The sequence below is a fragment of the Peromyscus maniculatus genome, chromosome 20 (assembly GCF_049852395.1).
Source record: "Peromyscus maniculatus bairdii isolate BWxNUB_F1_BW_parent chromosome 20, HU_Pman_BW_mat_3.1, whole genome shotgun sequence".
NCBI lineage: Eukaryota > Metazoa > Chordata > Mammalia > Rodentia > Cricetidae > Peromyscus > Peromyscus maniculatus.
In genome coordinates, this window is record NC_134871.1 from 61,165,072 (window position 1) to 61,190,734 (window position 25,663).

The 25,663-nt window shown below is 39.7% G+C and overlaps 1 protein-coding gene across 2 annotated transcripts in view; it reads left to right on the forward strand.

Annotated features, from left to right (window-relative positions):
* The window catches only part of Lrrk2 (leucine rich repeat kinase 2), a 145,927-nt gene that overhangs the window by 74,072 nt on the left and 46,192 nt on the right, over positions 1-25,663 (forward strand). For both annotated transcript variants that reach the window (XM_076556638.1, XM_042264518.2), the window contains exons 28-37: positions 1,367-1,548; positions 3,168-3,397; positions 3,755-3,882; positions 6,295-6,513; positions 9,650-9,851; positions 10,997-11,085; positions 16,830-17,017; positions 17,911-18,065; positions 19,589-19,735; positions 24,791-24,982. In XM_076556638.1, coding sequence (XP_076412753.1) covers positions 1,367-1,548; positions 3,168-3,397; positions 3,755-3,882; positions 6,295-6,513; positions 9,650-9,851; positions 10,997-11,085; positions 16,830-17,017; positions 17,911-18,065; positions 19,589-19,735; positions 24,791-24,982 — 1,732 coding nt within the window. The remainder of the gene's footprint in view (positions 1-1,366; positions 1,549-3,167; positions 3,398-3,754; positions 3,883-6,294; positions 6,514-9,649; positions 9,852-10,996; positions 11,086-16,829; positions 17,018-17,910; positions 18,066-19,588; positions 19,736-24,790; positions 24,983-25,663) is intronic.

A 25,663-nucleotide genomic window follows, 5' to 3' on the forward strand; every position in this document is an offset into this window, starting at 1 on the left:
GAGAGGTCATCCTTGCTTTAAGTTATCAGATGCCTGAGAACAGATTTCAGTTGGTGTTATCACAATTATTTTCAAATCTATTGATATTTCTTGTAAATGAGATGTGATTCTACTCTGTGCTAAGTGGGTGTAGTTAAAGCTCAGTTTCCAACAAACAAACCCCAACTACTCTTGTTTTATATTTTTAAAGGATTGTTATGTATGAGGGCACATATCTAATTTTGAATGTGTGATGCTCTAAGAGGGTCACTGTCGGTGACCTCTGACCATTCAGAGCCTGACATACTAAGTCTTTCATCTTCACTGGGTGACAGACAACTAGCCTGTGTTTTCCCTCCTTTCCTACATGTTTAGATCTCTTTAGTCTTCCTCTGCATGACCCCACACTTAAATGAGTCAGCCTCCTTCTATTTACACATGTAAGAAAGATATTTTCTTGTCCAGTTCAAGCTGTGGACCATTTAGGAAGCTACCAAAGATCTGGTAGTTTGATGTTCAGGATTACTGGATTGATTGATACCACTACTTTTTTTCCCCCATCAAATGAATATTTTCTATTCTAAGTGCACTATAATTGGTTTGAAACCTTCTGATTTTAAAATTTTTATATTTTAAAATTATATAATACTTACCTAGCATACAAAGGTTCAGTGCCTCCAACTGAAAAAAAAATAGAAGAGAAATTTAAACCACTTTGGTTAGGTTGGCACCTAGAATGTAAGTACATAGTAGTTTGTAATGATTATATCTTTCTGGTTTGCTTTAAAGTACATAGGCAATGTGAGAGAGCAGAATGTAACCACAAATAACAGATTTGGATAAATACAAATGACAATTTTTTTCAATATTGTATGTGATGAGGTTTATTGTTAAGGGAGATTTAATTTTTTAAAGCTATAAATAGGACCAGCTGGGTGGCTCAGCAGGTGCTAGCTGCCTGCTGACAACCTGAGGTTCCTCCCCAGGTCTCACATGATGGAGGAGGGAACCAGCTTCTGCAGGTTACACGCGCACACACACAGACACAGACACACACACAGACACACACACACACGCATGCACGCACGCACGCACGCACGCACACACATGTATACATACACATGTACACCCACACCCCAAATAAAATTTAAAATATAGTAAAGTGGTAAATAACTCACATAGCTGGAGGTAAGTTCTTTATATATTTTTTTGCATGCATACTGCAAGCTAATGGTGAGATTTTTGGAGGATGTTTAACCTTGTGTTAAGACTGTGCAAGGTGCCTGTGGCAACTAAGTGCCTTTCGTGTTCACTATCGCCTTGTGTCCTGGTTGTGGACACTGGTCCCTCCCACCCACAGGCTTTTATCCTTTTCTATGTCATTCAGATTCCTCCTGAAATTGGCTGTCTGGAAAATCTGACATCTCTTGATGTCAGTCACAACTCGGAACTGAGGTCCTTTCCGAATGAAATGGGGAAATTGAGCAAGCTATGGGACCTTCCTCTGGATGGGCTGCAGCTGAACTTTGACTTTAAGCACGTAGGATGCAAAGCCAAGGACATCATCAGGTTGGGTGACTTTGTTCCCTTGGCTCTTCATCAGATTTGTCTCACCTTTCCCACCCGTGACTTGGATGGCTGTACGGTTACACTCTTTCTCAAATGTGCTCCATGTGCTTTTCACTTACTGAATGAGTTTATGTGCAGTCACCGCAAATGTCTTGTAATTCCTTGTAGTCCAGGGAATGAATGGTAAGACAATGTCTTCTCTTCCTCATCACTCAGAGGTTGATGTCAGGCATCTTCTTCTATCACACTCCACCCTTGGTCACTGTCATGCTTTCCTTCATTTGCTGAGGCAGGGTCTCTTCTGAGCCTGGATCTGGCCGGTTTTTCTTGTTGGTCTCCTATCTCTCTCCTGGAGACTGGGATTCCAGGCAGATTGCCACAGCTACCCTGACTTTGGAGTGGGGACTGGGCTCCTGATCTCTGGTCATCACAGAGACTCATCCATGCAGTATCTCTACAATCCCTAATGTTTCCCTGGGGTGGGCGGGCGGGCGGGCGGGCAGGCGGGGTGGGGCAGATACCTGTTGTTGGTATGGATTAGTCGGTATTCCTTAAAGTTCTCTTATGAAACAGTTTGGTTTCTAATTTAAAAAGAGGCCATGGATTTGAACAGAGCTAGGAGGGCTGTATGGGAAGGTTTAGAAAAGAAAGGAGGAAATGGTGTAATTATATTACAATTTCAAAAAATAATTTAAAATGTAACAATATATAGCATAGTTTTAAATGTATTTTTTTCTATATCCATTTTATTTTCAAAACAACTTATATCTATAAAACTTGAGTGTGTTTTTTCTTGAGCATCTAGCACTTCAAATTAGTTTCAATTAATTTTCTTTCTTTTTTTATTTTATTTATTTATTTATTTATTTTTTTGGAGCTGAGGACCGAACCCAGGGCCTTGCACTTGCTAGGCAAGTGCTCTACCACTGAGCTAAATCCTCAACCCAGTTTCAATTAATTTTACATTAAGTTTACTTAGAATCACAATGTTAATATCATTTGTAAGTGTAATAACTTATATAGTTAAAATGAACAAATAAATACCTTTTATTCTTGTATACATGACTAATGCAAATATGTCTCTATATTTCACATGCCATATGAAAATATATATATTTTGTATTATATTTATAATATATGAACAATATATACATGCACATATAACATAGCCAAGATGGTCTCTTTATCAAACTTCCATTAAAACAGGCTTTGAAATATGCACTTCTTTGATTCTATGACACTGTAGTGCTTAAAATTCATAACGGTGAAGACTTGACTTGTACTGTTTAAACAAGCTCCCCCATAAGCCTTTGTACATGCATATATGTACACATTGCATTGTAATAGGAATTGCAAATGGGTTTTGGCGTTTTGGTTATTTCTGGTGTTAGGATGACATGTCATTATAATGGTCAATGCTACCGAATACCACTGACTGCTCCACGAATAGAATATATGCATGATTAGCATGGCAGGAGCCGTGTGTTTCGTTGGTTCGATGACCTTCACAGTTTTGTATGCTCATGTCTTTGCCTTCAGTGTGGAACAACGTAGGCAAGACCCAGTTCGAGCACCTCGCTAGGCAGGCTGTTACGTTGCTTGTATCTTTCTAACGCCAGGTTTCTCCAACAACGGCTGAAAAAGGCTGTGCCCTACAACCGAATGAAGCTTATGATTGTGGGAAACACCGGGAGCGGGAAGACCACTCTCCTGCAGCAACTCATGAAAATGAAGAAATCAGATCTTGGCATGCAAAGCGCCACGGTTGGCATAGACGTCAGAGACTGGCCTATCCAAATCCGAGGCAAAAGGAAAAAGGACCTTGTTCTAAATGTGTGGGACTTTGCAGGTACTTAGGGCATTCTTGTAGATTCCATTTTGAGGAGGAATTTTACAACTGAGTTTCCCGATCCAATAGAAAAAGAACTGGTAGATCCTATGAGAGTTTTCCAAACCCATTAGCTACAGATTTTGCCCTTGTCACCAGAATGGACGCAGGAAAAAACAAACAAACAAACAAACAGCCCCTAGCAGAAGTGTCTAAAGTAATTACTTGGTTGCCAGCTGATAGGTATTCTCAAAGCTATTATGGGAATGTTGTCTGTGGATGGCTTTCCTCTCAAATACAGCCATTCCCCTCCATATAACCTGAATAGTGATTCTTGCCTGTTAAGTGGAAGACTAAAACTCTGACATCATCTTTTAGGTCGGGAGGAATTCTACAGCACTCATCCCCACTTCATGACCCAGAGAGCTCTGTACCTTGCTGTCTATGATCTCAGCAAGGGGCAGGCAGAGGTGGATGCCATGAAGCCCTGGCTCTTCAATATCAAGGTGATCTCTTCGAATTATAGGGAAATGCAGCTTGATCCTTGCTCTCTATTACGTGCTCTGTTTCTGTTTCTATGTTTGCTGGTTTGTTTGTTTGGACCAGTTTCACGGTTAGCCCTGGCTGGCCTGGAACTCTTGATGAAAGATCAGAATGGCCTTGAATTCACAAAGATCTTCCTGCCTCTATTTTCTGAGTGTTGGGATTAAAGGTGTGCACTCCTATGCCCAGCTAGATTCTTTTTTTTAAAATGTGTATATAAGGTGTATTTTTAAAGAACAGTTTCTCCAATTGTTTTGAATGTCTATTCTTTCTTCTCTTCTCTTCCTTCCTTCCTTCCTTCCTTCCTTCCTTCCTTCCTTCCTTCCTTCCTTCCTTCCTCTCCTCCCTTCCTCTCTGTCTCTCTTTCCTTCCTTCCTTCCTTCCTTCCTTCCTTCCTTCCTTCCTTCCTTCCTTCCTTCCTTCCTTCCTTCCTCCCTCCCTCCCTCCCTCCCTCCCTCCCTCCCTCCCTTTCTTCCTTCTCCTCCCTCCCTCCTTTCATTCTTCTGTTTCTCTTCTCTTCCTTTCCTTCTCCCCCTCTCCTTTTCTTCTCTTTTTTCTTCTTTCATTTTTAAGTTAGAAGCACTCAGATTTTGCGTAATGATATGGAAGTGAGGTGTCCCATGTTGTTGCATGTCACCAGTCTCTGAAATCCTTTTACACTGTAAAAATCTGAAAGCACAGACACACAGCTGATTTTGATCGTATTGTTTTGTTCAATGACACACCACCGTTCTCAACTTGAAGTGTACCAAACACACTCTGTGCATAGCTAATATATTTTTCAGTGACCTCTTAGTATGAAGCCTACAGATCCTGCCCTGCAAATGGCCCCAGATGGTTTGGCTCCTTTCTTTAGTGTCTCTGTCTTGCTATTTCTCTACTATCTACCTACTGCCTTGCTGATGGCAATTTTTTTTTTAAATATGACCTTTTGAATTGAGATTGCAGTAAGAGTCCCTGTGCTCCCTGTTTGTTCACTCAGGAGCTCATCCAGGAGTGAGGTCTCAGGAAATTTTCACTAGGACATCTGTGCACAGAATTTGGTAGTTTGTAGCTGGAGTTTTCTCCAGTCCTGCCTGGCCCACACTCAGGACAAATCTCTCTCACCCACCAGTCCCTCAGCCGCTTAGACCCAACTGAGTAAACACACAGAGACTTATATTGTTTACAAACTGTATGGTTGTGGCAGGCTTCTTGTTATCTAGTTCTCATATCTTAAATTAACCCATTTCTATTAGTCTATACCTTGCCACGTGGCTCGTGGCTTACCGGTATCTTACATGTTGCTTATCATGGCGGTGGCTGGCAGCCTCTCTGACTCAGCCTTCCACTTCCCAGAATCCTCCTCTCTCCTTGTCCCACCTGTACTTCCTGCCTGGCTACTGGCCAATCAGTGTTTTATTTAACCAATCAGAGCAACACATTTAACATACAGAACATCCTGCAGCAGTAGTTCATGGGTGTATCTGATAATTTGGATCTTTCTTAAGCATCTCTTTTCTTGGTGATAGCGGCAGTAAGGCTCACTTCCACGGTTTTTGATCTTTCATTCTCCAACCTGACTTTAAAGTGAATTCACGAATTCATAGTATAAAATTAACAGCTAAAGCAGGGAAATGGACATGGTTTTGTGCTGCTCTGACATAGCTTGGACTTTACTGAATACTTCCTTTATTTAGAAGCACAGCTTGCACACAACCTGCTTTAAGCAAATATTAAAATAAAAGGAAAACTATACCAGCACAGTTATGTAGGAACCTGGAAAGCAGTAAGAATTGGACTAAAAAAAGACGTAATAATAACAACTTTAAAGTTGTCTTATGACTCTCATTATTTTAGGTTTAAGGAAACATCTCTGTTGTGCAAACTACAGAGATTTCTCTCCCACAGTTCTGGAGGGAGGAAAACCCAGGACCTTGAGGCTGGCATCTGCAAGGCCATTCCTCATGTGTTATTTCTTGATGAAGTGGGCAGGAGTGCACACGCCCCATAGCAAAGGGAAGGGAGGGGCCATAACTTACCCTTTACTGGGTCTCCTTTACTGTGATGACAGAGTCAGTCTGTTTCTGGGGCTCAGCCCTTGTGACCTAAGCATCTCCTAAGGTTCCCATCTCAAGATGGGAACTGCTCTGTCACAGGATTGAATTTCAAGACATGTCCTTTAGAGGAATATGCACACGCTACCAGTAAGAAAAGACAGTTGCTATTGTCTGGTTCAGAAGTCCTTGAGTCTGTTATCATGTCGGCACTGAGTTTCAGGCATAGATTTCAGCAGAAATGCACCCAGGAAGGGTTTTTTTTTTTAAATTTATTTTTATTTTTATTTTATTTATTTTTTTACATAAATGGGACGTATCTTATCATTGTACCCTCAGGCTCGTGCCTCTTCTTCCCCGGTGATTCTGGTGGGCACACATTTGGATGTTTCTGATGAGAAGCAGCGCAAAGCCTGCATAAGCAAAATCACCAAGGAACTCCTAAATAAGCGAGGATTCCCCACCATCCGGGACTACCACTTCGTGAATGCCACCGAGGAGTCCGATGCACTTGCAAAGCTTCGGAAAACCATCATAAATGAGAGTCTTAATTTCAAGGTAGGAGGGTGTGCGCTCCCTGCAGGCTGCTAGATGGTCGAAGTGGGAGGGTGTGCGCCCCCTGCAGGCTGATAGATAAAATACTCCTTGCTTTTTCTCTTCATACTGCTGCTTAGAAATGTCAGAAACCTTGAAGAGAGAGCAATTATCTGGAAATTGTAGGTTTTTTTTTTTCATAGATAAGAACTATGAAAACACTTGCACTTTTAAATGATTTATTTATACCGTACTTCATTTATAATTCATAGAAGTGGAAATGAAAATAACTAGAGGACCCCAAGAAGAGCTGGGAGACTCTTGCCAGGATACTGAGAAAATCATCCAGAGGCCTGCTCTCTCAGCTTCCTCTCCAGGGCTTCCATCCAGAGGCTAAATGTGAAAGTGGGGCCTGGTCCTCTGGTCCTCTACAGCATCTGTTCTTCTAGCAGCTTCCTTTGGGAGTCCCAATTTTACTTGCATCTTGATCATCTGCGTGGTTCCTTCAGAATTCTTTTTCTGGTGGTTTCAATTTTTTAAAATTCTGATCTTTTTCTCTTAATGTTGTGAGTTGTCAAGACCACTAGCAATCTTTAAATAATGACCTAATTCAGAGAGCTAGATTTCCATCTTAAGATTTGTGTTTTAAATTCTTATACTCTCTTTGGTAAGCCTTCTCCTTAGAAAACATGAGTAAATGGGTCATCAGGAAGAATATACAAGTTTCCAGTACTCACGGGAAGGGAATAAGGTTGACATTTTTGGCAAACGCTCCAGGTACTTCAGTGTGGAAAACACAATGCCTCGTCTTTCCGTGTTGACCCCGTGGAGATCCCAGAATGTAACCAGAACTTGGCGCAGTCTGGGTATCCCGGAGTAATTTCTTACAGGGCCACACTGCATTCTCAAAACTGCTCCTCCAGCTTGGGATGCTAAATGATAAGCCTTGTACAGCTCCACTGTGGCCCGTCAGCTCAGCTCTGCCACACTCACAGGTTCTGCTCCTTTCAGAAAACAGATGGGCCATCTATGGCTGGGTTTGTCTCTGTGGTACCCAGAGAGAGAAACTCTTTTTAACATGCATTTGATAGTTACTAAAAGTCTTCCTGATTTGGGTGGTGTTTGTATAAAAATGGCGTCATGTATTAGATGCTTTCTATGTTGCCCCCCCCCCCAACTCTCCTGCATGACTGATAAGATTAGGGATACATTGTCTTCTTTAAAACACAAATATGCAAAATTCACTCACTGGATTAATCTGAGTTAATCCAGTTAGTTTACTTCTGTGGCTTTAATTGCACCTAAAGAATGTCCTTGTTCCCCTGGATATTTTATTAGTTTTTCCTTTTTCCATTGTTGCTAAAGCACAGATCAGGTATTTAAAGGACCATTTTTAGAAGATGAGTTTGTTTTGTAAAAAGCCTGAATTTAGCTGAAGCAAGCCTGTAAGTGAGGTAGATGGGGCAGTAGTCCTGGCTGATGCTACTGTGGGGGAGGTGACTAGGTTAATACTACTTGGAGACAGCTGCAAGTTATTACTGTCAATCAGTGAGACCAGATTCCTTCTTGTACTTATAAATGAATCTTTATACAAAAAAGCAAAAGATGCTTCCCTAAATGACAGTATTATTAATAGGAATTCATATTGCTAATGGCTACCTCATTCTGGCACCCTGGCTGGCCTCACTGTTTCTTTCAGATGGCTGGGTAGGAGAGCCTGCCTTGCTGGGATACCGTCCTCTCTGAGGCTTGCAACCCATCTTCAAGGAACAGCTTTGAATCGATTAGAGAGCACTCCATTCTATGCCTCATTTATCTTCTTTTTGTCTTGACTCTTTCCAAACCTTTCCTTGTACTTATAAACACCTACCTGTCTCTTTAGAAGAGTTTTTGTTTTCCTTCCCTACCTCAGCCTGGTAGTGATCCCATTATCAAGGTGAGCAGTGAAGGAAATATGGGACAAAACCTCACTCAATGGGGACCATATCCCTTTTAACAGGCTCCAGCCCATTTGCATCCTCCTGATGCCCGGGACCCACCCTTCAGCACTCTTCCCCTTTCTTGATTTGTTTCCTGTGAGACATTCACTTGTCTCCGTAGATCTGTTTCCTTCCTTGGCTTAAAACATAACCTTGAAATTGTAGTTTTATGTTGTCTTAATTTTCAAATAATGAAGAAGAGTGTTAGTCGGATTATACATTGTCTTCTGGGGCAGTGGCTATCTATTTTTGAATGACTGCAGGAAAATATGGAAGTAGTAGTTCTCAGTTCTGGAAACAAAGCGGTGGGAGCAAGCAGAGAGGAGTTAGCCACAGTTTTGTTTTCATGTGTGTTGGAAAGACCCAGTTTCTTGGGCCTAAGAGTAAGTTAGAAATTCTGATGGGTAGAACTAGTGTAGGCATCATATGGATCCAGACATGAGGAGAGGTTGCCCCCTAGTGGTTCTCAGAGACATTGGTTGCTATTTTTAGAGTTGTATTTCTCTTTAAAATTAGACTTCTGAAGGGTAAAAAGAAAGCCAAGAAAAGATATCTGTTATCAAAACCATTATCTCAAGACCCTCATTTGAAAACCTCACTCTCTCTCAGTCCATGTTGTGGACAGTGATCTTGCTTTCAGGTCGGGATCATTGATTGCTGTTTAGATAAATCTTATTTTCCAAAGTTTAAGGTTCCATCAGAGAATATAACTTGGGGAGGAGATTTCATGTCTCCAGATCTAACTCTTGGTATCTATGGTCCAATAGTCCAATACTTGTGGATATATTTTCATCTCATAAAGAAATGTCCCAAAGCTCTCAAAACAGACTAATGTCTTACCCCACCAATGTACTGCACATAACCTCAGTGCATTTGGAAACGAAATCACTCTCTCTTGGTTAGTTATTTGCCTTTGTTTTTGAAATGGATTTTCTGTATTACTAGATAACTGTTTCCAGGCTATTTTATTTGCAGCTTTTCCCCCTCAAATTGACTCCATGTTCATAATTTACTTACTTTAATTTCATCTTCTATTCATTATCATTTAGATAGGCTTTACATCTTGTTTCAATTTTATTATAAACACATCCATCAAGTAAAAACGGTTGTGGCTGGATTTACCATACAACACATCTGTGGTTTAAACAGATTGCTACACCTTGTCATTTGTAATTTCATAGATCCGAGATCAGCCTGTGGTTGGGCAGCTCATTCCAGACTGCTACGTGGAACTGGAGAAAATCATTTTGTCAGAGCGCAAGGCCGTGCCAGCTGAGTTTCCTGTAATTAACCGGAAGCGTTTATTACAACTCGTGAAAGAACACCAGCTGCAGCTGGATGAGAACGAGCTCCCACACGCCGTTCATTTCCTAAACGAGTCAGGTTGGTTGGTTGGTTCTGGATTCTGCTTTTTGGTGCTAGGTCAGGATAATTTGAAGAGATCTCTGAATCTTGCGTATAACCTCTATTCAAAGTTTAAGAGAATGCCAATAGAATTCTTAAACAGGTCACTGGTGGATTTTATCTTTTGTAAGGCCACCGTATGTATGAACCTTCAATCACATACCATGTCCTAGGAGAGCATATTTGGAAATTGTCTAAGGACAAAGTATGAAAGACGCCCTGAGCAGGGTGAAGACATGTGAATCCAGGGACACAGTTTTGTTATTATGAGACAATGGACCCTCAATGTAACTATGTCCTTTCATAGTATCACATTTTTGTGTGAGCATTGTTTTTATATAGCAGTTATTACTGCAGTGGGTCACTGGGTCACCTTAGACAGTAGAGGGTTGTGTGATTTGATGTCACAGTTAAAGTCTCAGCCCACTACAGCCCCAAGCCATGCTGGCCCATTCATTGCTAGCTTGCAGACCATGTGAGTTGATTTGTAGTCCCAGAAGAAATAGCCAGGAATCTGTTTTGATCCCCATATTCTGTTGTATGGAAAATAGCTTCATGAATTCCTTTCTTCTTTCTTAAATCAGATATGCTGAGATATGTGTTGTTTCTTTTCCATATGGAAACTAAAATATGTCTTTGTCCTATGCATGTAAAATAGCAGTTCTAGACCTGTGGGTTGTGACCCCTTTGGGGGTGTGTGTCACATATCAGATATCCTGCCTTTCAGGTATTTACATTATGATTTATAGCAGTAGCAAAATTACAGTTATGAAGTAGCAACAGAATAATTTTATGGTTGGGGGTCACCACAACCCGAGGAACTATGTTAAAAGGTTGAAGAACTAGGAAGGCTGAAAACCACTGATGGAGAGGGTTCACAAGAATATTGTGTATTTGCATTTATCAACAGACACTTTCCAGAGCATGCTGGGATTCCAATATATGAACAAGTTGTATAGTTCAAAAGTAACTTCCTTTACCCCTTTGGGGCTTTAGAGCCCAGGAGCAGCATGGGTGGGGTTTCCAGGGTCCTCCTCTGTGAGACCCTCAATATAACTGGCTACCCCGGAGTCTTTGTATTATTCTGTATCCCACTTTTCACAGTTTGATGATTTTCACTGCAGGTGTCCTTCTGCATTTTCAAGACCCCGCGCTGCAGCTAAGCGACCTGTATTTTGTGGAACCCAAGTGGCTTTGTAAAGTCATGGCACAGGTTGGTGTTTTATATTTGGGGGAATGGAGGTTGTGATTGAAGAGCAGAGCAGGGGGGCACCCAGAGCATTTAGCATTTTAGTTTTTGGGATCCGAGAAGGCTGGGGCCACTGTAAATATAGAAAGCCATAGACCATTTGATGGGGAAGACTGATAAAAGAGCTTCTTGGAATGGGCAGGCATCTTAATGTTCATGTTCTTGTCTTCATTTCCAACTCCTGGGCAGTTATCTAGACACCAGTGCTAAGTTTGGTTACTGACTTCATTAAGTGAGCAAAAGCTTTGTGAAAATCTTTAGGGTAAATACATATGAGGAACCTGGGTTGGTGGGGCTATGAAATCCAGCTAGAAAGTACGCAAGAAGGCCAAGCATGGTGGTTTGTGCTTATAATGTCAGTGCTTGGAAGATGGAGGCAGGAGGATCAACAGACATTCAAGGTCGTCCTCAGCTATGTAGAGAGTTCCAGGACAGCTGAGGACACATGCAGTCCTTTCTTCAACATAAAATGAAAAAATTTAAAGACCATTGTCTTAGTTAGGGTTTCTATTGCTGTGAAGAGAAACCATGATCACGGCAACTCTTAGAAAGGAAAGCATTTAATTGAGGTGACAGCTTATAGTTTTAGAGGTTTAGTTAATTATCATCATGATGTGGAGCATGACAGTGTGCAGGCAGACATGGTGCTGACTACATCTTCATCAGAAGGCAACAAAAGTAGACTCAGACCTGGTGGTATCTTGAGCACAGGAAAACTCAAAGCCTGCCCCCACAGTGACTACTTCCTCCAACAAGGTCATACCTACTCCAGCAAAGCCATGCCTCCTAATAATGCCACTCCCTATGAGCTCATGGTGGCCAAATTACATTCAAACTACCACAGCTATGGACGATACTTTTCAGAGGTCCAAATATTTCTACTTTTGAAAACTGTATTGGTAGTTACATTTGTCTATTCATTTTTCACATAGAAAATTATTTTTTCCTCCTAATAATAGTACACTACCCATGAGTTTGTATAGATATATACGTCACAAACGCCACGTGTAGATTTTCCATATGAAATTACTTGAGAAAGCACACCAGCTCAGGCTTTCCCAGCACAGTTGACACCATTCTTCATTGCACTGGATTGGAGTGTGACTTTTTTGTGGCGTTGATAGCATCATTTTGTTCCCTGCTTTCTAGGTTACAGTTGTATCAGCCTTGACAAGGAAAGATTTGTGTGGACATTTCTAAATAGTGCTGAGGGGTACAGGCCCACAATAGCTAAGGACCACAATGTGTTTCACTTATTCATGGCTGAGAAGAATTCAGAGTGAAGCCTCTAGCTCTCACATTCATTGGTAATTATTTTATTTATGAAAATAATTTACAGCTTTACATGTGGCTCCTGAGTCTCTAACATGATTATCCATTTTCATATTGGAAATCTTTCTCCATTAGACCGTAATGCTAATTAAATTTCTTTAAGCAATCCTGAACAGTACTGTTTAAATCTATTTAAAGATAGAAGGGGAGTTATTTTGAAGAGGGAATTTCAGTTGAGGCTAAATCCTATCCCCTGGCACTGGAGAGAACATTTCAACAACAGTGTAATTGGCATTTAATTGCAGTGTGTCTGTTCTAATAGTAGATATTTTCAAATTGGTTGCCACATTTCTGCCCAAATGCCACAGATGGCATGAATTTACTATGTAGGGCATGGTGATGGAGTCAGTGGTGTCCCATGCTTAGGGGCACTTTATATGGAGTCAGCATTACCTGAGTTGGTATCTATTCTACATAGGACATTTCCTCTTGTTTTTCCTGTTTTTAGCCTTTGTATCTTCACTTAAATAAGGACACTTACATTTTTTTGTGTGTGTTGCATTCCCAATTTAATGTAAATGAAAGGAAATTATAGCTTTATATCTAGTACTGATTTGACCTGTCTGATGATTTAAAGTGTTCTAATTTTGCAAATTTAAAAATAACTTTGAAGACAATACAGAGGTACAAAGGTAATTTTGGGGAGTGTGCCAAATATGGAGTCAAATAAAAATATGTGTGGGTGAATGCATTATTCAGAAGCATGCTGCACAGTCACCCTGTTGGTTTTGCTGCGTAAGTGCAGCACCACGGCAGACAGAAACTCCGTATAAACAAGAGCAGGAGAAAGCTGCACCCACAGTGGTAAGTTTCTATGCGACTTAACATGTATCTGTGGATAATGTTATTAGAAGTGGGCATGTCTTACAGAGTAGCGTAAGGAAGGTGTCTGCATCAGTTTTCCTTTTTATAGAGCACAAACAAAAATGAAAGCAAACAACAAAACACCACCTGGGGGAACAAAACTGTTTTGTTTGTTTTAACCCCAGCAAAAACAAATCCCCCAACTCAAATCCAAACCCAAACCAAACCAAACCAAAGTAGGTTGCTACTGTGATCATAGCAAAGTTCCTGGAGATTCTATGGAGTAACTAACTTGAAACCTCTTGGACATTCTTCTTCTTATCCTAGGTATAGTGTTATGATGCTAATGTAAGTGAATTTGGGGTCAGGGAGATAGAGTCTCACTCTGTAGTGCAGACTAGCCTAGAGACTATACAGCTCAGGTTGGCCTAGCCCAGCCTGGATTTGAATCCACAGCAATAGTCAAGTTTTAGCCTTCCAAGTGCTGGGATTACAGGTGTGAGTCATTATGCATGGCTTTGAAGTGAAAATGAAATCAAGAATTCAAACAATTCAAAGATACTATGAAAGATTTAAAAGGTCAGCCAAATGATCATTTAAATTTCCTCTTAGCAGAAGCAACAAAGGTGTTCACTTTTGTTTGTAATGATACATCGAAATAAAGAGAATGTGGCTATAAATAACCAAGTTAAAATAAGAGCAAGTTTGTACGATACCAATCAGCAAAAATAAATAAGGGTATTCACCTCCATGCGTCACAAGGACAGGACAGGTATGATTTCATTTCCTGGTGGGCAAAGTCTAATGAACCCACATTTGTGCTCTGAGCTGGTATGCCATGAAAGTTATTAAAGAATGTTCAGCCAAGGTAGGGATATGTTTGCAAAACTCATTTAACTATGCGATAAAGAGATACAAAAGAGACCTATTGGATTAACCAAGCGGCTCTTTAACAAGCTAGCATGGTGAATTATTCTGGGTGAAATACATAGGGAAATGCAGACTTCTTGTTTGAAAAAGTTTGTAATTTAAGCATATGAGTTGGTAGATATATAGACTCTTTAAAGGTGATGAAACTAATAATATTTCAGATCTTATCACTGTATGAAGGGTCACTCCCAAACTTGGAAATTGAAAATTTCTGGTTATTGTTCCATATTGGTCATTCTTGTGGTTCCTAGGCATCATAGCTGGGTAGGACTGTTGGCTGCTTCCCTCTTTTGAAAGCTTGAATGGTGTCTTCTGGTACCATGAGAGCTAGTTCTCAGAGAGGAGGCATTCAAATCAGCTCAAGCTCAGGGGTCTCTAGACCCTGCCTCTGAAGTACATGATGTTTTCAGCAATAAAAACATGTTCTACCTCTATGGGGCCACCACAGGCAATAGCAATGGCCTGTCAAGTCTGTGAATCTCTTAGAGAACACTGACCAACAATTTTTTATGGCTTCCAAGTAGGTTTTATTTTTTTTTTGAGCATTTTAAGTCTATGTTAATCAGGCTATTGGTCTGTAGTTTTCATTCTTTGCCATATCTTTATTTTGGTATTAGAGTGATACTGACTTTGTAGACGGGATTTAGAAGGGATATTTTTTCTTTTCTTTTCTCTCCTTTAAAAAAATAATTTAAGAAGGATTGTCTGTAGATCTTTGAACATGTGGTAGAATTCTGCTGTGAATACATCTGGTCCTAGACTTTTTTTTTAAAGCTGGAGGGCTTTTTTATTGCTATTTCAGCCTCCTCATTTGTTATGGGTTTGTTGAGGTAGCTGAACTCTTCTTGGTTTAAATTTGATGGTTTGGCTGAATCTAGAAACTCACCCATTTCTTTTAGGTTTTTCAGGTTAGTGGAGTACAGGTTTCGAAATTGGAACTTCGTTAGCCCAAATGTTGGTGGACAGAGGGCTGAAGGTACCAGTTCAGAAAAAGGTAGTTAGGATTTCCACATAAGTAGTGGAGCTATACTAAATGCTCCAAATCAGTTTTTCAAATTATACAAACTCAACAAAATTTATTCAGTGTCTTCCATGTTCCAGATGTCCTACTTTTGAGGTTAGAGCACAGTCTGTCCCCTTACAAAGCTGACATGAAAAGGAGAAAAAAACAACTAACGCATACGCATGTGAGACACCAGAGGGTGCAGCCTGCTGTAAGGAGGGAGGCATATGCCTGGGTACAGCACATTATCTGAAGGTCTCAGCAACTCAGGGGTAGTCAGTGACCGTTCCTTGTGTTAGAAGAATTATCTGGAACTACCATGAAGGACAAAGGGCAGGAGAAGGCATAATCAACACACTTTCCTACACACAAGCGCATTGGACATAGTCATGACATACCAGCTGGTTAAATGGGTGGTAACTTCCTTGGTTTAGTAAATATCACACATATGGAATAGAAAGACAGGTGAAAAAAATAAGTCTGTAAGCCTGAGAGTTTTACTGTCCAATACCTCAGTGAACAGATAACAAAGATAATGTTTGCATCTGCTTAGGAACCCTTTATACATCACAGAGGTGTGAGAAAATCAGTCTCAAATGTCTTTTAAAAAGAAACCTATCTGAAGTTCATTGAATATGTAACTATGGTCCACACAGGGACTTACTTTTTATTAAAAGTAATAAAAGGCTTAAAATTATCATACACACTTTTGTTTTTTGTTTTTCGAGACAGGGTTTCTCTGTGTAGCTTTGGCGCCTTTCCTGGAGCTCACTTGGTAGCCCAGGCTGGCCTCGAACTCACAGAGATCCGCCTGTCTCTGCCTCCCGAGTGCTGGGATTAAAGGCGTGCGCCACCAACGCCTGGCGTCACACACTTCTTAAGCTTTACATACAATATGTTTATTCCTCTATCAATGTAAGATGGAGCCATCTTTATTATCTCATTTCAGAGAAGGAAACCATCTTAAAACAAAACAAAAACACAAAGAAAAACACATACAAAAAAAGCCAGATACCTTCCCAAGGTCCCACAGACAGTAACAGAGCCTCCATTTGGACTTAGGTTCTTCAGATCTACATTCATATTCTTAACTGGAATGATACTATGTAATGCCCCAAATATATTGGAATCACTGAGGCGGCATGTTGAAAGGTAGGTTCCCCTGCCTCTATCCAGATTTACTTGGAGATATCCAAGTAAATATCCAGTCTTGGAGATATCCAAGACTCACAAGTGACCAGTAGAATCCTGTAACAGGGTGTGGTCACACTACTTCTTTTCCATTGGTGGATGCTGCCTCCTAACATGGAAATGTCAATGTATACAGCCAACCTGCTGGATTAATATCTAGAAGATAATTTCTTGGAATGTATAGGAATATGTCAGTGATGGGACTGCAGAATGAATGCTGGGGATTGGGACCAAGAAAATTCTGAAGAACTGAATCCTCCTCCCTTACTTTTCCAAATTGGACATCCCTCTGGGCCTTGCTATCTGGCTGCACTTCTGCCTTCGATCTTCGATCTTGCCTTATTCCAACTTCTCTCCTTACTTGCACTGAGCGAAAGGACAAGCAGTGGTTTAAGTTGGAGACTTTTCAGAAAATGAATGCTAGTAATTATGAGCTGGAATCTTTCAGATTTTGACAGTGAAAGTGGAGGGCTGTCTGAAGCACCCGAAGGGCATCATTTCACGGAGAGATGTAGAAAAATTTCTATCAAAGAAAAAGCGATTCCCAAAGAACTACATGACACAGTACTTTAAACTATTAGAAAAATTCCAGATTGCCTTGCCATTGGGAGAAGAATATCTGCTGGTTCCAAGCAGGTAAGACAGACCTTAAAAATTCAACAGAAATTGACCATATTATAGTATTTTCATTGACAAAGTAATTTTTTTCTGTAGTAGATGTATTTTTTTTGGGGGGGGGTAAACTTTCTGGCAATACATAGCATATTTTGAAAAAGAGTGAAGTTGATTAACATCTTTAGGAAATAAATTATTTTAAGCATATAATTTCTATTTGGCTTAAGAGCACTCAACTTACTTAAGGGAGGTTAATAGTGAAGCTGTGTGCACATGCGCAGCTATCTTCACTTGGCAATGAAACAGTTAAGTTAGGGAAGCTTAAGGGAGACAGTGAGTTTCCAACAGAGTTGAAAAGAATAGGCATCATGGTGAAGAACCATATTCTAACCCTGTTTCAGAAGCTTCTTACATTGCTTTGGAATTATTGTCAACGTAAATGACATGGAAATGGAAATATTGCTTTGTTATATTGTCAATGGAAATGCACTGAAGTGTTAAGAGTGCAAATTATATAGATTAATGGATGCAACCAATTCTAAATATAGATATGTACTTGTTTCTAGGACATACATTTTTTTCATGTTTCATGTAATACCTGCTTTTATACTAATTGTATTAATTTATTAGTGTACATAGGATTGTTGAAAGTTTTTTGTGCATCTACTTCATCTGAACATGCATTTGAATTAAGTGACTTCCAAATTCCTGACGTAGAAGAGCATGTGACAAGAGAATATTATTAAAAAATGCAATTTGTGTGGAATAGTTATTTCCCTGGGTTTAAAGCAGTGAAAAATTTGGGCCACCAGGCTCAGGTTGCCATGCTCAGGCCACCAGGCTCAGGTTGCCATGCTCAGACTAACAGGCTCAAGGTGCCATGCTGGGTTTCTGATAGCCTCTACCTTCTACAGCTTATCTGACCACAGGCCTGTGATAGAGCTCCCCCACTGTGAGAACTCTGAGATCATCATTCGGTTATATGAAATGCCATACTTTCCAATGGGATTTTGGTCAAGACTGATTAATCGATTACTTGAAATCTCACCTTTCATGCTTTCTGGAAGAGGTATGTATTTAACAATGCTTACTATTTAGACAAAATAGAAAGAAATGTTGAAAGTAACATGGCGTTTCCCAGAGTTAAAAGAGTGTTCAATACATGACCACGCACCAGCTTATACAATTTACTGGGAGGAAAATGCCTTAGTTCTTATATAAATGCATTTCCATCAACTTTGAGTATTGTACTTCACAAGACTTAACAAACAGGAATCATATAGCTTTAAAAGATGGGGTTTAGTGGGAGCCATTGATTTAAGTGTACATACATACACACTCACACACATACCCACATGTGTACACACACACACACACACACACACACACACACACACACACACACACATACACACACACACACACACACACTCATCACAGACATTTAAAGAGGGGCTTTTCCTCAGCAAGCCTAACAGGTCTTGGCTTTTTGAGAGAGGCTCTGATCCCAAACTTCTGCTGTTCATCTCCCAGGGACTTGGAGAAAGGGCAAAACTGTGTTTATGTAGTAAGCTTTCTTTCTAGAGTCAGAGGCATTGTAACACTACAGGAAACTATCAGTGGATTTTGGACAAAAGATAACTGCAAATGTTACTGGTTTCTGAAAAAAAAAACTTTATGTTTCTTGGTACTAATGAGTAAAAGTAGTTAAAATACATTTAAAAGTTCAAGAATGGTATTAATATAATTGATTTTTACAAAAATTATGAAAACTTACTTGTGATTATTTGTATATTAACCATGTCAAACTCCTTTGTGGTGATATATTGTATCCCCCCATATATTGTACACCCCAGTAAACTTACCTGGGGTCAAAGAACAGAACAGCCACTAGATTAGAAATAGAGGCCAGACAGTGGTGGCAGACACACCTTTTAATCCTACTACTTGGGAGGCAGAGATCCACTTGGATCTCTGTGAGTTCAAGGCCACACTGAGAACTGAAGCAGGTGTGGTGGTATACACCTTCAATTTCAGCACTTGAAATCTCATGTCTTTGCTTGGGAAAGACATACATCTTTAATCCCAGAAAGTGATGACAGGAAGCAGAAAGGTATATAAAGCGTGAAGACCAGGAACTAGAGGTTTTTTAAACAGTTCAACTGAGCCCCTCAGGGGTGAGGACTCAGAGGCTTTCAGTTTGAGGATTCGTGGAAACAGAATTGACTGAGGAGTTGGCAAGGTGAGGTTGGCTGGGGCTTATTCTGTTTCTCTGATCTTTCAGCATTTATCCCAATATATGGCTCCAGGTTTTTTTTTTATTAATAAGATCTTTTAAGATTCGTCTTACACTCCTTATCATGAGCTTGCACTGCATATTAAGTAGTATACAAAGCATTAACTTATGTGATTGAAATATTAAAGAAAATTAAAATTCATTTGGAGGACTCATAATTTAATCAATCAAAGCTCATTTCAAAACAAATATGTATTACTGTTACTTAAGGTATTACTGGAAATTTTTCCCATTTAGGTAATGAAGTAGTTAATAACTAATGGATGCATATGAATCTTTATGCATTAAACTTTCAGAGAGAGCACTCCGCCCGAACAGAATGTATTGGCGACAGGGCATCTACTTGAATTGGTCCCCAGAAGCATATTGTCTGGTAGGATCTGAAGTATTAGACAATCGTCCTGAGAGTTTCTTGAAAATTACAGTTCCATCTTGTAGAAAAGGTGAGGAAATTAACTTGGAAACATGCATGTACCTGTAAACTCATCTAATCTTAAGAATACAATGGTTTTTTTTTTCTGGACCCATGGACATGGTGGTCACCTGTTGTCTCAGCTAATTGGGAGACAGATACAAATTCAAAACAGCTCTACCTCTCCAAATCCAGGGACTTTTCCTGTTGCTCTTCTCAAGCGTTGTGACAGTTGTAAGACTAAGGAGCACTTTGATTTTCTGTTTTATTTGGATGTTTTTAAGTGTTTACATTAAGTGTGTGTGTGTGTGTGTGTGTGTGTGTGTGTGTGTGTGAGAGAGAGAGAGAGAGAGAGAGAGAGAGAGAGAGAGAGAGAGAGAGAGAGAGAGAGAGAGAGAGAGAGAGAGAGAGAGAAGACAAGGTCTCATCCTGGCTGGTCCAGAACTTGCTATATAGACCAGGATGGCCTTGAACTGACAGAGATCTGCCTGTCTGCTTCTCAAGTGCTGAGACTAAAGGTGTGTACCACCGTGCCTGGCTAAATTTTTATTTTATGTGTATGGGTGTTTTGCCTGCGTGTATGGCTGTGTACTACTTGCAAGCCTGGTGCCTGCAGAGGTTGGAAGAGGGCATTGGATCTCCTGGGAGTGGAATTACAGATGGTTGTGAGATGGGAATGGAATCTGGGTTCTCTGGAAGAGCAGGCAGTGCTCCTTGTGTGAAAAATAATGGGTTTCACCATGATGTTTTCACACATGTATCTTTATTGTCCCTACCATCCTCATCTACCCTCTGCTGTCCATCATTGCTGACTTGCCCTAAGTGGTTCCCCTGTGATTTCACATCACATATATGCAATTGTGTATGTATTTATACATACAAATGTATGTATTTATGTATGTGTCTGTCTATCTAACCATCCATCTATGCATCTAGATTCTGTATATGAGAGAAATTATGGTTTTTGTTGTTTTAACCCCACAATGTTGCTCTCTCTGGTTTCTTCTTCCCTCCCTTTGAACCTCTTCTCTCTCTGTCCCCATTTGTATCCATGTATGTATTTCTCCATAAAGGATATTTGTATCTAAATCTAAGTCATGCATGTGAAAGAAAACTAACACTATCTGTCTTTCTGAACCTAGTTTATTTGACTTAGCATAAGTTCTCTTAGCATAACTCATCTCCAATATGTTTTCCAGCAAATGAGATAATTTTATTTTTCTTATGGCTGAATAAAACTCTAATATGTGTATGTATACATATATGTGTATATATTAAGAGTATCTGTCACCTATTCTCTATTCATTCTTCTGATAATGGTCATTTAGGCTGGCTCCATATCTTAGCTATTACAGCGCAGCAGTAAAGGTGATGTGAGATGTGTTGATGACAGGCTCAGATGCCTTCAGACATTTATACAGCTGCTGTGTGATAGTTCTGTTTTTAATGTTTTGGGGGGAACCTCCACACTGATTTCCGAAGTGGCTGCACAAGTTTGCATTCTCAACAGCAAGGAATGAGGGTTCCTCCATCCCCACATGTTGTCAGCATTATTTTGTTATTTGTTTTCTTGATGTTAGTTATTTTGACTGGGATATGATGAAGTCCCAAAGGATATTTAATTAGCATTTCTTTGATGGCTAAGGATGTTGAATAGGTTTTCAAACCATTATTGGCCATTACTATTTATTCTTTTGAGAACTGTGTGTTCTATTTATTAACCTATGTATTGAATGGATGAAGATTTTTTTTTTTATGATTAGTAGGCTGTCTCTTACCTTGGCTGATTATCTTCTTTGAGGTGCAGGAGCTTTAAAATTTCATACAGCCCTGCTTGTCAATTCTTGATATTATTTTCTGTGCTATTAGCATCCTTTTCAGGAAGTCCTTTCCCATGCCTGTGTCTTGAAGTGTTTTCCTTATGTTTCCTTTGGCAGTTTTAGGGTTCAAGATCTTACATTAGGGTCTTTGATCCATTTTGAATTGAATTTTGTACAGGGAACAAATTAATTTTTTCTAGTTCTGTGAAGAATCAAGAATTTTAATATTGATTACAGTGCCTTAGTAGATTGCTCTGAGTAACAGTAGCTTTTATAATATTAACATTAATGAGCATGGGAGGTATTTGCATCTTCTAATGTCTTCTTCATTTGGAAGGTAGCATAGAGAGTCATGGCTTTCATTTGGCATTTGAATGTACATGAATATGTACTCATACTTGGTCATCTGCACTGCCCTGCCTTGTTCCCTTCTCGTCTACCTGGTCACTTCCTCCCTCCTGCTCTTTTTCAATTTCTTTTCATATGTTTTAAAGGTTTTATTATGGAAGTCTTTCATTTCCTTGGTTATTTTTATTCCTAGACACGTTTTTCATTTTGGAAGTGATTGTATATTGGATTTCCCCCTAAATTCTTTCTTAACAAGTTTATTATTCATGTAGACTGTCTATTGGTTTGTGTATGTTAAGTTTGAAGTATGTGTGCTCTATGGCATTTATTGAATTGTGTGTAATGAACCACTCTTGAATCCCTGAAACAAAACCAATTTAGTTACAGGGCATGATCTTTATAATGTGTCTTGAATTTAGCTTGCAAGCATTTGACTGAGTATTTTTGCAACTATGTTCATGAGAGAAATTGGTGTATAGTTTCCTTCCTTCCTTCCTTCCTTCCTTCCTTCCTTCCTTCCTTCCTTCCTTCCTTCCTTCCTTCCTTCCTCCCTCCCTCCCTCCCTCCCTCCCTCCCTCTCTCCCTCCCTCCCTTCCTTCCTTCCTTTCTTTTTCTCTCCCTCTTTAAGATTTTCATGTAGCCCAGGCTGACCTCAGAGCTATTGTATAACTGAGAATGGTGGCCTTGAACTTCTCAGTTTCCTGTGTCCACCTCCTGATTGCTGGAGCTATAAGCATGTATTGCCCCCTACTGGCTTACACAGTGTTAGTGGACACCAGGACCTCCTATCGTACACGCAAAGCAAGCAGTCTACCAACTGGGTTACATCCCAGCCCCCTGGTTTTCCTTTTTGTTTGTTTTTAGTATCAGGGCAGAACTGACTTTGATATGAGTTTTGTAGTGTTAATTCCCTATCTATTTTATGGAACAGTGTGTTGTACGATATTTTGTTTGTGTTCTGGCAAATAAAGCTTGCCTGGAGATCAGAAGGCAGAACTAGCCACTAGTTGACCATAGAGGCTAGGCAGTGGTGGCACACACCTTTAGTCCCAGCACATGGGAGGAAAAAGCAAGAAGATCAGGAGTTTAAAGCCACCCTGGGCTATACAAGATTGAACCAGTCTAAAAGAGAAACAGAGCTGGGCAGTGATGGCACATGCCTTTAATCCCAGGATTTGGGAGGTGGAGACAGGAATATAAGGTGGATGGAGACAGGATCTCATTCCCTAATTGGTCTGAAAATTCATAGAAGTATGAAGTCTCTAGTGTAGTGTCTGCTGCTCTGCTTCTCTGATCTTTCAGCTTTAACCCTAATATCTGATTCTGGGTTTTTATTTAATAAGACAATTAGGATCGTACTTCAACAGTGTGAGGAGCATAGACATTAGCTTATTTTAGAGGTTTGGTAGGAGATACTTTTTGTTATTGTGTCAGTTTTATTGCTTACACATCTGTGTGAGCTATCAACTACCCTCTTGACTTAAATTTGATAGATTATGAAACCAATCCATTTTTTTTTTTGGTTTGGAGAGAGTATGTTTTCACAAGAAATTATTCTCTTTTTTTTTCACATTCGTTAAAAATTGTTTTGTGATCTTTAATGTGATTTATTTTAGAGAAAGTTCTTACAGTAGAGAAGAAGAGACTCTAGCTCCTGTCTGTTGGATGGAATATCTTCAGATATCTACTCAGTCCATTATTCTGTGATGTAGCTTAACTTTGTTGTCTCCATTTTCCTTTTTAGTTTGGGTGAACTATCTAAAGATGAGAGTGGAGTGATGAAGCTACCCACTAACTATTGTATCAGGACCTGTGTGAAGTTTATGACCGTTAGGGTTTGTTTTGGGAAATTGGGAACCTCAGTATTAGGTGCAGGTATATTTATAATTGTTGTATATTCTTAGTGATTTGGTCCCTTTACAAGTATATAGTCACTTTGATATCTTCTGACTATCTTTCCTTGGATGTCTGATTTATTAGATATCAGAACCGACCAGCTTGGATTTGGCTTCCACCTACTTCCATTATTTGACTCTGTCTGTGTGTATGTTTGCCAAGGAGATCTGTTTCTGAGAAATGGCTGATGCTAGGATCTGAGTTTTTAATTCAGTCGGTGTGTTTGCATTTTTCTTGGTTATTCGGGGCCCTTTATACTTAAAGTTTACATTGAGAGAGCTTTGCTAATTCCCATGTGTTTGTCTGCTATTGTTCCAGTTGGATGGTTGTTTTTCTTCTTCTTCTTCTTCCTTCCCTTCTCCACTGTTAGCGTTAGGGTTTTGTGTTGACTGACAGGGCATGGTGGATTCTTCCCTATCTGTCCTTTGTTTGTTCCTCTCATGAAGTCTCTTTGCTGTGCTCTTGTGATGGAAGCTTTCTTTCTCTCTCTCTTTTATTTTTTGCACATAGTATTGCTACAGGGTTTCCACTACAGTGCTGGCTTGGTGGACATAAAATGCCTAAGTTTTGCTTATCTTCATGTGTTCTTATTTCTCAGTCAATTTTAAAGATAGCTTTGATGACTGCAACAATATGTGTTCATGGGTATTTACTTTTAGAGGCTGAATTGTGTTATTACGTGCTTTCTGGGTTTAATGGTTGCTATGAGAGTCCTAATGTTATTCTAATGTTTTTGTCTTGTATGCAGGTTGGAATTTTTCCTTTATAGATTTCAGTATTGTTTCTTAGCTTTGTATTTTTGAGATCCTGACTGTAATGTATCCCAAAGAAGATCTTCTCTGATCTATTTAGGTCTAAATATTGAGGTCTGTTGAGGCCTCAGTGTTTTTATGTTTACGTCTTCCTATAGATCTGGGGGATTTTGTGCTAGATTTCATTGACTCTATGCTCTAAAATATTAGTTTTTGCTCACTTACTCATGGTAAGAATTACCCATGAATTCCTCATTTTGAATTATGTAGGTTGTATTCTTTTGGGCCAAGTTGTGGATCACATTGACTCCCTCATGGAAGAATGGTTTCCTGGGTTGCTAGAGATTGACATTTGTGGGGAAGGAGAAACTCTGTTGAAGAAATGGGCATTGTACAGTTTTAATGATGGAGAAGAACATCAGAAGATCTTACTTGATGACTTAATGAAGAAAGCAGAAGAAGGTAGGTGTTGACACATTTACAAATGATTTTAAGGTGCCCTCACTTTTTAAAATGATTTTAATACATAAAAATTATTCTTATCTGTATTGAGTCATGATACTGTACTCAATTATAGTGACAGTTCAGAAAAGTAAAGTTCACTTAGTGTCAATAATGGCTTGTATTATGTTTCCTCACAATGCTGATTTCCTGTTTAAATACAGGACACTTATTATCATGACTGCATTGGTTATTTTTCCTTTGCAGTGATAAAATACCAAGACTAGACAAATTATAGAAGAGTCTGTTTTGGGCTTCAGTTTCCAGAGAGTCAGGGTCCATAATGGCGCAGACAACAGATAGCAGTCATAGCAGCTAAGTCTGGAAGCTGGGAGCTCACATCTCAAGTCACAGATAGGAAGGAGAGAGAGAGAGAGAGAGAGAGAGAGAGAGAGAGAGAGAGAGAGAGAGAGAGAGAGAGAGAGAGAGAGAGTGAGTTAGAGTTCACTGGGAATGCATATGGCTTTAGAAAAGTCAAAACCTGCTCTCAGGGACATACTTCCTTCACTAAGGTCACACTTCTAATCCCCTCCTACTGGGAACTAAATATTCAAATCCCTGAGACCTCTGGGGGACATCTCATCCAAGCCACCACAATAATCTCATCTTGGAGGTGGAAATAGGAAAGGAAACCTATGTGTG